General features: G+C 39.6%; 1 protein-coding gene across 2 annotated transcripts in view; it reads left to right on the forward strand.

The window, feature by feature from the left end:
• Nucleotides 1-9,682: 9,682 nt before the first annotated feature.
• Oprm1 (opioid receptor mu 1) overlaps nt 9,683-15,719 on the forward strand; it is a 125,961-nt gene continuing 119,924 nt past the window's right edge. For both annotated transcript variants that reach the window (XM_042678341.1, XM_042678258.1), the window contains exon 1: nt 9,683-9,975. In XM_042678341.1, the coding sequence (XP_042534275.1) occupies nt 9,683-9,975 (293 nt within the window). The remainder of the gene's footprint in view (nt 9,976-15,719) is intronic.

Below are 15,719 nucleotides of genomic sequence, written 5' to 3' on the forward strand. Positions count from 1 at the left end.
GAAGGAAATGTCCCTAGTTTCACAGATTTAGGAAAATGAGGTGTGTGGAAATTTAATATCTTACCCAAGAACACAAAACTAGGAAGCATCAGATCCAGGGCCTCCGCCCAGCTTATCCAACTCCATTGCCAGTGTTCCCCCATGATAAATTGTCACACACAGCAATGTGGGAAATTGATTAGGAAAATAAACCAGACTAACCCAGCCAAATCCCAATTCTTTTTCATATGAACTCTGTAAACGTGGGCATTTTATCTTCTATCTCAATTTTCCCACATGTAATAAAAGTAGAAAAAAGAATAATACTGACTTCATAGCATCTTATGAGAATTCTATGGTTGTAATAGTGCAAAGATACCAAAGAGACTTCAGTAAATGACAAATATTTGTAGATTATCTTCTCCTGATAAGAACAGTTTTACATTTAGCAGTTGCTAAATAATGGTGCATTTCTAGTAACTTTACAGGGCAAAGATATTTCATCACAAACCACCTAACACATTTTTGACTTCATATAGAAGTCCAATGTTTTAATGTGTTTTATTGTAAAAATACTGTACAGAGGGTTATAGCTACATGGGTAAGGTAATGAATACAATTCCTATTGAGCATTGTTACCTCCTCCTTTGTTTTTCCTCTACCATCCCTTCCCTCTGCACCTCCCCAACTCCTCCCTCTCCTCCACAATTTGTAGAGTTCATTTTCAACATAGTGTCTTGTACATCTCATTATTACAATGGGTCAGCCTGTATCCTTACTTCAGCATTTTGTTATTTCCCTTCCCCTCTCCAAATTAGAAAAATCTATATACAAGATGTAGGGCACTGGCATCAAATACAGTGACAACAGGGGTTATACTGTGGGGGAAGAACATACAAGAGAAACAGAAAGAATCACATAGTACATTTAGAAGTACAATTTTAATTTTTAAAATCCTGGGAAATTTGCCTATGAATCTGATGATTTTCAAACTTTCTTCCCCATAGATACTGTGGTTTGTCTTTCTGAAAAGAAGATGAGGAGGGCTTAAGTCATCAGCTCCAGACCTGGGAGGCCCTCCAGTTTCATTTGGAGAATACTCCATGGAGCTCATGGAGGGTGGGGGGCGGGGGGAGTAACCTAAGTCCACATTCTAAACACTGATGAGAACAAGGGAAAGCAAAAAGAGGAGCAGCTGGGTCAGGCAGGCTTTGGGTCCTCCTGCAATAAAGGCTTTTCCTGAATTAACTTCCTTTTTCTCTTGAAAAACAAGAGGATTCAGTCAAAGGAGTGTAACAGAACTGTGTTGCTTAGACATAGAAAAGAGCTCCTAATTGTTATGGGACTGCAAGCCCTCATTCTTGTGGTTGCTACATGTAGCCAATGCTATTGGATGAAAAGGTTGTCCTTGGAGTTCATCAAAATCTTTGCTGGAAACTTGGAGCACAGAACTGTGACATATTTTCACATGGTGGCAGAAAGAGCAATGAAAGAGAAATGATTAAAATAGCACGGGCTTTGAGGGTAGGGCCCATTGCCTTGATTATAGAGATCTAATTTTAGGGAAGGACTACTTGATACTTAGCTTTTGAATGATATACGTAACCCTTTGTTTCTGCTAGAGAAAAGTAGGGTCTCCAGAATGGCTCTGGAATAAGTTATTTATTCCAATTTAAGGTTTCATAGATATGATTTCACAGTACTAGTGCTTTTTAATTTTCTCATACATTTGGGGCTTAGGCAATTTGTAGAGAAATCCAGGGCTGCCAGCTACAGAAATTAAATATTTAGAAAGAACAGTCATGTGAAGAGACAGAAAAGTTGTAACTATTCTGAGACAGAAAAGTTTCATTTTATGAAAAGTTTCATGAAAGGGTTGGTTTCCAGTATGAATACAAACTACTTCATGACTGTCTGATTACACAGGTCAACAGTGTGCGTATTTGTGTGTGTGCATGGGTGCACGTGTGCATGTGTGTGTGTGTGTGTGTGTGTGTGTGTGTGTGTGTGTGTGTGCGCGCGCACTCATACATGGCCATTCAAAAAACAATTTAGTCCCAAGAAATTTCAAAAGAAATAATACATGATCATCTCAACTAATAATTGTCTCTGAAAATAAAAATATGGTTGGGTTTAGCCTTTTAATAGCTATATTTATGTAGTCAAATAGAAATATACCTCTTAGTCCCGTAGTTTGGCCCCATATTAAACTATTAATCTGATTATGAATAAATTTGAATTTTTTTCTATCTAGCACAGTCATTTCCATGTGACATTACATCATGAAGTACTCTCTCTTTATTTCCCTCTCTCTCTCTTTCTCCTTTTCTCCATTTTCATTGCCTTTCTCCCTCTGCAATATAAGCTCATTAGATCAAGGAAAATGCTGTCTTGCTTACTCTTCTAACAAAGTGCTTAGTGCCTAGCATATGGCTGGTAACAATACTTGGTAAATAAATGGATGTGTATGCACGGGTGAGTGTTACTTACTCTTCATGGCCACACATCTAATATTTGATGTGGTCACCGTGTGTTTAAGAGGCACAGACTGCTCTGGGTTTTAATGGTAATATCCAGGGCAACAATCTATAATGGCTTAAAAGAAAACAGTTGTTGAAGTTATTTCTTCAATCTTCTCATAAAGCTTACTTTAATCACCTGATAAGACACCCAATACAGTGCCTGGCTCCAAGAAGCCATGCTGTTTTTACTTCTAATTGTGAGAAGAGATTAGAAGTCAGAGGAAATTGTGGAGCCTCCCCATGTCTAACTTCCTGAGTCAAATTCAGCTATTTTTCATAAACCAGATGCACTATCAATTGATTGCAGAAATTTGAGCATCCATTTTTGAATTAGAAAAGTGGAGCAAAATAATTTCTGCTCAATAGAAAGTAAAACCATACCATTTACTTAAAGGGCTATCCCTTTATAACTGCGCAGAGTTGTCATCTACCCACTCAGTTCATCTGGTCCATTAACTCAACTGCTCAATCAATCAATCACTCACTCAAATGGTAGAATATGTTTATAGTGACATACCGGATGACAGGCACCTTACTGTTTACCTATTCATATACCTATTCATGGCATCTCTCAGAAAAAGTAAAGACAAGTGTTTGCTCATTTCTTCTGGGTTCAGTTTAGTATTTTATTTCTGATGCTCAGATGTATGCATAGAGAATATTTTCCCATAAACAACCCGCCTCTGGTGAAAAGTTTTTTCTCTTTTTATGTTCCATTCTCAATAATTCTCTTATTTTTTTCTTTCTGGCCCTGCTTATTGACAATGGGGGAGTCCAAATCTTATTCTAATCATGATAAATACAAATAGACAAAGTATAATTATATTGTCTGAGGAGAAAGCATTGAATATTCTGTGTTAGCAGAATGTCATTCTCATAAGCTATCTGCAGAGCCCCTGAAACAGACCCATGAAAATACTGCATCCCCAGACCAAGAAAATCTTTTCTTTTCAATCTTCTATATTCCTGGCACAACAAAGTGTTTCTATTCATAAGAACCACCTTCCTGGAACATGTTTTCAGGGGATAGACAAAAGGGAGCACATGAATGGAGGGAGAAAAGAGTGACCAAGCATAGTCAGGATATTCGATGTGCATTATGTAAAGGGAGAAAAACACCAGATCAGCAAAAGGGAACTTGCAGAGTAGGAGACTAATCAAGAAATGAAGGTATGAAGACAATAAAGAACATCGAGAAGAAAGTTTTCATATAATAAAGGTTTTTGATACCAACAGAACTAACACTATGTATACCCCATATTCTTAAAAGCTAAATGCCACATTTCAATGTATGTAGAGAAGAAAGGTTGTGTGACAAAAGAGACTGAGGGAAGAATTGGGGTTAGAAATAAAAACATAAGTATCAGACTTAATGAAAATGGCATTCATTTTGCAGTAAGAAGGTCTTTGTACACAGACAGATATGCAATGTTTTGAAAGCAGCTAAAATGAAAAAAAAAGTGCTGTCTAATGCTTTTTCTGTGATCTGAGGTCATGAAAGTTCAGGAGGAGAAAAGGAATCATAGAGAGGCAGAGTGAACAGAGTCATATAGAGATAAAAAAATATGCCCAGCAATAAGATTTCAGAGCAGGATGCCCATGGCTCATGTTGGTCATCATAACTACTCAGGAGGCTGAGCTCTGAGGGTCACTGTCCCAAACCAGCCCAGGTAGGAAAATCTATGAGACTCTTATCTCCAATTAAACACCTAAAAGCTGGAATGAAGCGGTGGCTTAAGTGATAGAGTGCTTGCCTTGAGCAAAAAGTGCTACAGGAGGACAGTGCCTAGGCCCTGAGTCAAACCCCAGCACTGGTGCAGAAAGAAAGAAAGGAAGAAAGAAAGAAAGAAAGAAAGAAGAAAGAAAGAAAGAAAGAAAGAAAGAAAGAAAGAAAGAAAGAAAGAAAGAAAGAAAGAAAGAAAGAAAGAAAGAAAGAAAGAAAGGAAGAAAGAAAGAAAGAAAGAAGGAAAGAAAGAAGGAAAGAAAGAAGGAAAGAAAGAAAGAAAGAAAGAAAGAAAGAAGGAAGAAAGAAAGAAAGAAAGCGTGAGAGAGAGAGAAAGAAAGGAAGGAAGAAAGAAAGGAAGGAAGAAAGATATTTCCATTATCATTGGTATTTGGGGAGTACAAAGGATCAATTTTTCTCAGGAGTGATTTGGGAGCACTTTACCTGGCATCCATATATCCATGCCCCATGAATTCATAGATAAATGAAAGCATCTTTATAATGGTCATCATCAGTGGTTCTGAGGATATAGTCTATCAATCCTTAGGGATCTTTAACACACTCTGAAAAAAAAAAACAGCAATGTCTAAATGTTTTAATAATAGTTCCATAAGGTTACATGGATGTTCCTCTATGGCAAAATTTGAGTGAGTATGTAAAAAGTGGTTGGGAACGTGCCACCACCTCTGTGGGATTGAGTGGTGATTCTGCTGGACTGGCGGACACTGTGTCCTTCACAGAGTAGTATCCACAGCCAAGGAAAACAAGTTCCACCTGAAGAATGTTACACACCGACCAGTGAGTGTAGTCTGAGCTGTGGGTACAGTATTCGTAGGGTTTGGTGGGAGGAATGGAAAGAAGGGATACACAGAGTCCTATGTCACAAACTACATTGGGATGCTTACCCTAAGTAAAAGCTCTCTGTTATCATCTAGGCTGCGAAGTGAACTTCTTCTATGGGATATGATTTTTATTTGAAGAGTGACTAAAAGACAAATTAATCTTTTTTTCCAGAAATATGTTTGTCAGATATATTGTTGAAAATGAAGAAAGTGAGTGTGTATCACTTCAAAGGAAAACTAATAGTGTTTACTCCTTAATGACAAAATACAAAATACAAAATGGAAGGTGACAGAATGGAAACTTGAACATTGTCCTCTACTATGAGCTTGAAGGAAACCCCATGTTATGAAAAATTTCCTATGAAACTGGTGGTGATACCAACAAGGGTGATTTGTTGTTGTGCAATGCAATGTGTTAACATTTCAAAAGTGACACAACTCAGTGAATCAACACTTCCCAATTGGTCAATGCATAACATATAACATGACAAACTCCTGCATGAGTAGCAAACTCAACACACAAGACAGACCAAAGGAATAGGGATTCCACAGCACATGAAATTCATTGCTATCTTTTCAGTTGCTGCATTCCAACTTACTTTTAAGAAAATAACACTTGCTAAGTTTGAGTTTTGAATAAAAGGAATATACCCACAATTTTTTTGTATAAAATACAAAGTTTCTCTCTTCTCTTTTCAAATCACATATGAGTAGATCCACATTTTTCCTCCATTTAAAAGAATTATACAGTGTAAATAATACCATTCTCATGAAATATTTTGTCATTTGGGGAAATATAGTTTTATTCCTAGAAAACTATATATGGTGACAAATAACAGATTTATTATTATTTTAATGAATTGATATCATTTTTTAATTTCTCAGTTTTAATCTGTCACATAATAAATCGTGATAGAAACAACCTACATAAACAGAGTTTTCTAAATCTTTAAATTTTTCAATGGTAAAAAAAATTCTGAGAATGAAAAAAATCTGACAACTATTTTTAAGTTAAAGTTGACTTACTGGGTTAATAACAACCTCTGGAAATCGAAAAGCAAGACCTTAAAAAATGAGGACCTAGATTTTTAAGGAAGGTGTTCAGATCTGTAAGTTATCTACTGAGTTGTTTACATGAACCATTCAGTGTTGCATGCTACTTACTGTTGGGCCCTAGAAAGTCAATTTTGTACCATTAAATATAGTATGATAGTTCCAACAGTTCTTGCTAATTTCCAGGCCTCATATAATGAAATATAAAAATCCAAATGGCAGAGGACAAATACTTTCACATACACGTAGTTATGTAAAAACCCTTTATAGTTGATTCTCATATGCTTAATTTATACAGGAGGAATCAACTATGAGAAAGCATGTTTACATAAGCTTTTAAGTTACAAGAAAATGAATAGTAGAGCCTGGATTTTAATATAAAATCCTGGATATTTACCCCATCCTAGATTCCTCTCTCAAGTTTATTAGATTGAAGTTGATAAGGACTCTATTTTGATTAATCTATTTTTCACAGATAGATGAATGCTACCTATTCTATCTTATTGAACAAATTATGCAGTGACATAGTTATCAAGTATATTATATGAACATGTGATATACTTATTTTCTCATTCTTAATACACATTGAAATGTTAGGCAACAGAAAATACTTATGGAAATATGTAACATGCTCTTCCAATGAAACCTTGGTGTCCTTTTGTTTTGTCAGTACTGGGCAGTGAATTCAGGTCCTTTTGCTTGCTAAGCAAGCATGTGCTACTACTTGAACCATGCCCCCAGCCCGGGTGGCCTCTTTTTGTCTGAGCCTCTAATCACTGTAATTATGTCACACATGGTATTTATGTCTCTTTCTCATTAAAGCTGTTAGTCATGTGTTCCATTAATGGCCACTTTAAAAAAAAATCAAGATGAAGCTATTAAAGTAAGTGGAGGAAGATGGCAATTATATGAATAGCTAAAGCCAATAAATTTGGAGTATAAATGACTTTTAGAACTTTCCTGGGATCCATTCATGTGAACTAAATGCATTACTTTACAACAAACATCTGATGGAATGTATTTTATGATATGGGCTTGATAGCAATACTAAGTCTAGACTGAAAGATAATAAATTATTTGTTTCATATAAAAAAAAACTGAATCTAAGCAAGAAACATCAACAAAAAAGAGCTACCCTTAGAGATTAAAATGCACAGGCTCCAAGAAATTAAAGTTTACAGTATCAGAATCCAGGTTATATAAAAAAACTAGGATTGTAATAAGTTGACTCATTTATATACAATATATCTCCTTTTATGGCACACATGAACTTTTACAGTACAGTTTAGGCCTCATTGGTAGTAAATATGCAATTATGGAGAAAATTAAGAAATAAGAGAAGCTGGATTTAAGGTTATTTTTTATTATTATATGTTGTGCTGTATTGATTTTTTTAATTTCTATGTAGATTCTCTCTAGGTTTCTCAAGGCTAACTATATCTATCCATATATTTATATTTACTTATCTATGATAAAGATATTCATACACACATTTTAATATTATTAATATTAACATACTTATATTTTCTCAAGCTTTGTATCAAATGGATTCAGTATCAAGGTATACAACATTAAAGGGATAATCCTTCTTCTCAGTGAACATGGGAAATCATGAAAATTAAAATATCAACTTCAATTGAGAGTATATAGTTGAAACATAAAGTTTAAACTCCTACTCTGAAAATATTCTATGAAAAGTATTGCTTGGTGAGGTAAAGTAATACATTCAAAGCTATACAGCTGAAGTAATCTGTATCACAAAATGATTTGACTCCAGACCAGGACTTACTGAACTGTGTTTATTCGTATTTCACATGAAAAAGCAAGTATACATTAACTCATGTGTCCGCAAGGGGCTGACCAAATGAGTAGCAAGGTCTCAGCATGGTGCACACATGTTCATCCACGTCTTCAAAGGAGACACATGCAAATGTATTTTAGTAGTGTCTGGGGTGTCTATGAAACACTTTCTTGCTGAGATGATCATATCCTTTATCATGAAAAGGATAAAAGCAATACTGAACAAAACAACCCATGGTTAACACAATTTACCTATGAGTTATCTATTTTGAAGGCAAACACCTAAAAAAATAGAATTAAGTATTCTTTTGAAGTTTCCCTCCTCAAAACTACCGTTAACTTTCCACAATGGAGAGTATTTATTTCCCATGCTTATGACTAAAAAGCTACAAATATGCGCACACATAAGCACATAAAGGCTGAGTTATTTCAGAATTGGAGTGAACATGAGCAAACCAAAAGCAAAACAAAACTTATTCTGGTTGTATTTAGATTTTTACTTCTAAAACAGCAACACCAGTACACTTAGAAATGAGGTCTCATTGTTTTTCCATGCAACAGTGATCCTCAAGACTTGGATTCAAGACAACGGCATTGTAGTTCCTCCTGGAGTTTCTACACTGGACAGCAAGCCGAGACGATGCAGTGGTCTGCATCTTCACACCCTTCTTCGCAGAACTACATGTCTATTAAAGAATACTGAAGACAAGACAGAAGAGGATCCAAACTCCAAGCGGGTTTCTGAGATTGAAAACATGGAGGGTCATTGCCATCTTCCGCGGGCTTTACAGGATCTGCAATCCCCTAATTTCTCTACCCAGCTATCCGGCCTCCTCCTCTCCAGGGGGTGGGGAAAATCAGTTGTAAATAGAGGTAGGTTCTGAACTCTAAGCCTTGGGGACAGGAGGAGATTGAGGAACAGGCCCCCTCCACTGCCACTGCGTTCGTCAGGGTTTTTGTTTTGTTTTGTTTTCAAGAACCGCTCTGATGTTAAACAGGTCTGCTGAGTGGGAACACTGCAAAGCTAGTGTCCCGTGTCTCCGATGTGGGAAACTGAGACTGGCAGGCCCCGAAGAGGGACAGCTCCTCTCCAGTTTATTACAGCAGAACGAGAGGGAGAGGGTGCAGGAGTTGAAGGATCTCTGGGGTTGGGCCCAAGCCAATAGCTTTTCCATCCGATTGTCAAGGAGAAAGAAGGTAAGGAAAAGCACGAAAGCAGTATTGAGTGATCCAGCCCCCTTTTCTTCTGCTTGCCTTATTGCTGCTAAGGAACTGCCTGCCGTCCCCCCCCCCCCACTACATCCCCCCTTACAACTCCTGTCCTCCTTCTCCCCCGCTCCCGCCCCGTTGGCTGTCTTTCCACCAAGAGTCCTGAGCGAGGAGACAGACTCCTTGGATTGCTTTGCGCAAGATCCACCACCGCTCTCTCCTCCCTTCTCTCCCAGCCTCCGGATCCCGCCTCCCTCCCTCGCTCCCGCCCGCCCTCCCGTGCGCCCCGGCGGCGGTGCGGGGCTGGGCCGGGCCTCGGTGTCCTACTCGGGTGGGAAGCGGGGGCTCCAAGCCCAGCTTCATGTCAGATGCCCGGCTCGCCCCGGCTGCCTGACGCGCGCCTCTCCGGTTCCGCCAGGGTTTGGCTCAAGAACTAGCGGCTGCGGGGAAAGGAGGCTGCCGAAGCGCCGAGAACTCTCCAAGTGCCCGACGCTCCCAGGTCCGACCCCGCGCCCCGCTCGGGTTCCCGATCCGCGCCGCAGGCCGTCAGCACCATGGACAGCAGCATGGTCCCCGCCGACGCCGGCAACTGCTCCGACCCCTTCGCGCCGCCGTCCGGCTGCTCTCCAGCCCCGAGCCCCGGCTCCTGGGCCAACCTGTCCCGTTCCGAGAGCAACCTGTCCGACCCCTGCGGTCCCAACCGCACGGAGCTGGGCGCGGGCGACGGCCTGTGCTCCCCGGCCGGCAGCCCCTCCATCGTCACGGCCATCACCATCATGGCCCTCTACTCCATCGTGTGCGTGGTGGGGCTCTTCGGAAACTTCCTGGTCATGTATGTGATCATCAGGTAAGGAAGCCTGCCCCGGGGCTCTGAGCTCAGCGGTTCCAAGGCGGGGGTGGGAGGATGGGGGGGGAACCAGGGGACCCCCGGAGCCCAAGGCGGGAGGATGGAGGAGCCGCAGGGAAAGTAAACTGGGAGGTGAAGTGGTCGCCGTGTGTATGTGAGCAACGACTTTCTTGTTCGCTTTGGGAGGGGGGGTGTTCTCCTCCACTCTTCTCTTGAGAAAGAATCCAAAATTCCCCAAGCAGAGAAGTTTGTTTACTGAAAGCCATAAAGATCTGGACAGAGGAAGGGAAGAAAAGATGTCTCGGGGATGTCCCTTACTCCCAGACAAGGGGGTTCTCAGGACCCTCTCCTACCCTGGTCCCTTTGCTCCAGCTGGGGAAACAAGAGGATAATGAGGAACGGGGTGGGTGGGGATTCTAGTTAGTTTTCCCTAATTGAGGGGCAGTGTTTCTCGGTTGCTTTTAGACATGAGCCTGGCCAACTTTCTTCCACCTGCTGGTTTAGGATGTACCACAGCCCACCCCTTCTCCTCCCTTGTCAGAGGAGCTTTTAACCCACTCTTCCGTCCACAGTGAGGACAGCCCAGGGTAGGGAGTTTTCTTGATGTGCATCCATGGCAGTGCTGTGTAGCAAACTGGACCCTGTGGCTGCTTAGACCAGTTTGTAGTTGGAACTCGGTTGCAATCTGCATCTGAAATTGGTGGGGTGGAGGCCTCCAAAAGTTGGAGTGAGTTAGGAAAGAAAGGAAGGAGGAAGGGGAGGATGAAGAAGGAAGGAAGGAGAGGAAGAAGAAAGAAGGAAGGGAGGGAGGGAGGACCAAGGAAGGAAGGAAGGAAGAAGGGAAGGAGGGAGGGAGGAAAATGAAAGGAAAGGGGGAAGGAGAGATCTACTTAAATTACTTCGAAGAAATTGCAGTTCACTCTCTTTTTGCTCAAATAGCCTAGTTCTGGATGAATTTGACAAAGCAGACAAGTTCTCAATATGGATGATGGATGTTGATTGTGATGGCATATATGCATATATATTCAAATGCTGCTTTTGTTAAAGTGGATAGATTTTTTTAACTTTTTAAGATTGCTCCTAATTTGAGTTTTTCTTTAAGGGTGATGTGTTCGAAGTGAACATTCACTCTCGTGTTTATGTACAATCTGTACTTCACCTATTCCACCATTATTATGGGTTTTGATAAAGTTCGCCAATCATCATTTCCCCATTTTGATTATATTATCAAAGTGCTGCAAATTGCTTATAATTGTTCTTTTGGCTCATACGTCTTATTTCTTTAATTAATGGTTGTTAGAGACTAAAGCTAATTCCCCTAATCTTGTGATGAGGAATAAGATCAGTAGTCTCCGAGAAAATAGCAAACAGCGCCATCTACTGAGAGGAAGGCTGATGACATGAAGAAAATTACAGGAAGAATTTTCGAAAATTTATTTTCTGTAATCTAATACAAAGATTCATGATAGTGATAGAGATTAAAAAGACAAGTTTCATACTGTGGTTGTGTCAACAGACCTTATAATTAAACATTGGCTTTTTGAAGGGAAAAAATGTATTTACCACTTTCTTGAAAAAATTTATAGTGTTATGAACTGGAGCAACTAGAAGGGAACAGAGGTTATATGTACTAGATTAGTAAACCAAGGCCCAGAAACTATAAACACACTGTCCACAAACAGATACCTTGTAAGCTCAGTATCAGTGAATCTCTTTTAGAGATTCAAAGTTGTTAGGGTAGCAGGTCATAATATAAATTAACGTATTAGACTGACAGATGGGGCTTAGTTTGCAGTAATCATTCCCAACAAACAAATGACTCCAAATTTATGTGTGGAATCAAAGATGTTAAAACAATGAAACATGAATTACCAGCGCCTAGAAACCCTGCCTTGTGAAACACAGTCTTTTTATCCCTTTTATTACTTCTCTTTGGCATTATTCCCTCCTCATTTTTCTCAACTTCAGTTCATGTTTTTCTATAAATAGAGATGCAGCAAAGCAGTAACTGGCTGATAAATAAGCAGTTTGGTCTTATTCCAGTGGTTAGGAGATTGCTGGCTGGGCAAGACAGTTTTAAAGGCATTCCTGTTGACTTTCCATTTGCTTGAAGAAGCAAGGTGACACTGTATCTCACAGAGAACATGCCATTAGGCTTTCTGTTCTGTACCCTAAGTCCTGATGCCATGGAGTGCCGGTGGAAAGGTCACCCCAAACACCCACCTGCGGCCTGTGGCAGACGGAGGTTCAATTCTAAGGTCAGAAAACTGCCTGGGAAGGCAACTATGACAGAACAACAGATGGTTCTGTGACAAATGAAGGGATGGGAACGCATCAGAGGACTGATGCTGAGGGTATTGAAAGTGGCGGTCTAGGAAGTAATACTTACATTGCTAAATGATCAGCCCAGGGACATTGTGGCTTCTGTTTAGAAAGATGGGTGTGACACTGGGGCCAATTTCTTTCCATTTTTAAAGATGCAGATAATGCTACTCAATGGTCCGGTAAAGTTTTCTAGCCAGTTCAAGATAACATTGATTCGAATGTCTTAGTACACTGAGTGAGTCATGAGGGGTAGATGATTATAGCAACAAAAATAACTGTCACTGCAGGTGCTGTGATTAATACTTCTTTGTCTCCCAATGCCACCACCATCTCACCTTCATGAACAATGCGTTAAACAAGTGGAATTCCTAAACAATGCTGTCCTAAAGCAAAAGTGATACCGTCAGACTGTTAGATCTGCAGATGTAAAGCCTACATGTTAAAGGATAGAAATGTTATACATAACCATCACCTCCACATGTTTGTTTTTTATTATGGTTAAGTAGCACTACATATAGGTTCCAATTCAACATGTCAGCTTATAGGACGATGCATCCTGACCGATGCCATCATGGCAGTCTACGTACGTATATGATAATGGAAGCAGGTATTAGATGGGAGGCGGAATGATGGAAGGGGTGGCATTGAGCAAAGTATTTTTTGCTCTAAACAAAAGAAGTGGTTTCAGGACAAATGTACAAACTACAAAGATTTGACAAAATATGGTAATAGAAATATTGCAAAAACTAACAGTCATTTTCAAGAGGACGATGCTGGTTCTCAACAGAATTGGCTATCAAAAAAAAGAGCATTTTAAGATGTTAGATGTTGTTGGCATTTTTCTTCCTCAAAATATATTGCTGGTTTTGGAAAAGGGTTTGGTTATCTGATACTGCCCTATATAATTAATAAAGTAATCATGAGATCGAAGTGTGGCAAGTACAAGACCTAGAGTTCAAACTCCAGCATTCACACACACACACACACACACACACACACACACACACACACACAATCAAATACAGTCTAATCAGAAGTAGAAGAGTTTTTTATTAATTTAAATGATTTTTATTGTTATTATAAAGATGATAGAGGGACTACAGTTACATAAGTCAAGTAGGGAGTACATTTCTTTTTGAACCTCCTCCCTTGTTTTCTCCCAGTTTTTTTTCCCTTCTGACCCTCTTCCCCTACAAATTGTAAGTTCATTTTCAGCACAGTGTCTAGTGAGTTTCACTGCTGTGTTTGTTCAGCCATTGTCTCACCATTTCTACGGTATAAGAGTTTCAGAATCATTTTAGAAGTTACTTTTACCTCCTTGGGCTACATAAGCTGTGGTGATCACTTACACATGCTGTTATACTTGAGTTTTCTACACTCTTCTCTATCTTTTCTTTCCTTCTCACATTTTATATTTTAATAAGTCGCCCCTATTAAAAACTAATTATGACAGTTTTTTTCCATGGAAAGCAAAATTTATATTGTGGATTGATAGCAAATCATAAGTTCAGCTACACCTATACACACAGATATACACAGGAAATAGACAGCTACTCTTAGAATGGGACTAAAGAGCCATTCAATGGTTATTCCAGAGAGTTTTCATTATTCATCATAGTTGTAATCTTTAATGTGATGGGACTTGCTGAAGTGCGAGTACTGAAGCTTTCCTCCATAGGGAAATATAAGACTGGGTTGCTGCAAGCCTCAGGTTGGAAAATAATCACCAACTAATCAATACACAAATTGTTGCATGTTTCTTATGCAGTATTCAGGCCTGAAAGCAGCTTGCATCAGGCTTATACAACACACATGCTTTTTGTAGAAGGTCCGACACAGTATTCCAGTGTGTGGAGACACCAGACAGCACTTGAGCACAACACAGGAGACCAGTGTCCATCCGTGTGGATGGAGCTGAGGGCTGGGGATGTCTCAGAGATGGAGGGGCCAGACTGAATCACCTCCTCACTCTTCTGGGTTGGGACCACGTTGAGTGAGCTCTCCAATCTTCCAGCTTGTCACTGTGCAAGAAGGAATTTAGAAATGAGAAGAGGAATTGAGAGGAAGTTTCGCATATAGCTAAAAGACTCGCTCAAGAGGGAGTGGGTGTCTCAAGACAGTCACACCACTCAGGATTTGGGAAGGCAACGAGGTGATCTGTCACAATGACTCCATCCTACAGCTCAGAAGCAGCTGTAGGCAGCACAGAAATAAGCGGCAACAACTGCGCTCCAATGAAATCTTAGGTAGCCTCTGCAATTTGAATGTTTACTAACTTTTGTATGCCTTGAAATATCCATCTTTTGATGTTTTTTGATCCATTTTAATATGTAAGATTATCTTGAGCAGACAGATCGTGGAAAGAAGCAATGAGTTAGCTTCACCCATGAGTTCTCATTTGAGAAACACTCATGCATAATGTCCTAACTCAATTTATATTCATGCAGTAGACACAAATTATATCCACAATTGTAACATATATATATATATATTATATATACATAGATCTTATATATAAATGATATATATCATATATATAGCTTATCTTCTTAGATAATTCTGATGACATGTTATTTAACAAAGAAATGCAAAGTATTTTGTTAAAATGACCTGCCAATAGCAAGAAGCATTTTTAACCTCAGAAAATAACAAAGGTGCAATTAATCAAACCGACAGTTTTCCTAGGTTGTTTTGGCAGAGAATATTGCACTTCTGGAGTTGATGCTTACATTGGATTCCAACAGCAATAGCCCAGGATTCTTTCTATACCTCCCCAGTCTCACACTTTAAACCCCAATCTCTTCCTTTCCCCAGATGATCAGATAAGTGTTTGAAAAGGAAAGTGTTCCTTAAGAATTTCATGCTCTTAAATATGTTCTGGGGCTATCTTGATTCTGTGCAATTTTCTGAGCTTTCGTACAGTATTTTTCTCTTCAATCACTTGGAAGCTTTTAAGAATTTAAACTGTCATCTGAAAATTCATATTAACTCCTTAGCAAATGTGGAATCTGTTTTTGAAATCACCTGTGCCTGCTCAGCAGCAGTACTTCACCCATCCCAGACACCAAGCCGCAGCTTCCTCTCACTTAGTCTCTTTATGTCATTTCAAACACGAGAGTTTATTGCTTAAGCCTTTTCTTTCTTTGTCTTATATAACTTGTTCTTTTTTTGGCAGTTGTGGGGCTTGAACTCAGGGCCTGAGTGTTTTTGTTCAAGGCTAGCATTCTAATATTTTGGCCACAGCTCTACTTCTGGTTTTCTGGTGGTTAATTTGAGATGTCTCATTAAACTTTCCTGCCAGGCTGGCTTTGAACTGTGATCTCAGCCTCCTGCATAGCTAGGTTACTGGCGTGAAAATCCTCTTTAACAACAAAAGAGGTGGTAGCAATGCTTGACAAGAAATGTACTCGTTCCCTTGC

This window comes from Dipodomys spectabilis, unplaced genomic scaffold (genome assembly GCF_019054845.1).
Source record: "Dipodomys spectabilis isolate Male_0828 unplaced genomic scaffold, ASM1905484v1 ptg000001l, whole genome shotgun sequence".
Taxonomy (NCBI): Eukaryota; Metazoa; Chordata; class Mammalia; order Rodentia; family Heteromyidae; genus Dipodomys; species Dipodomys spectabilis.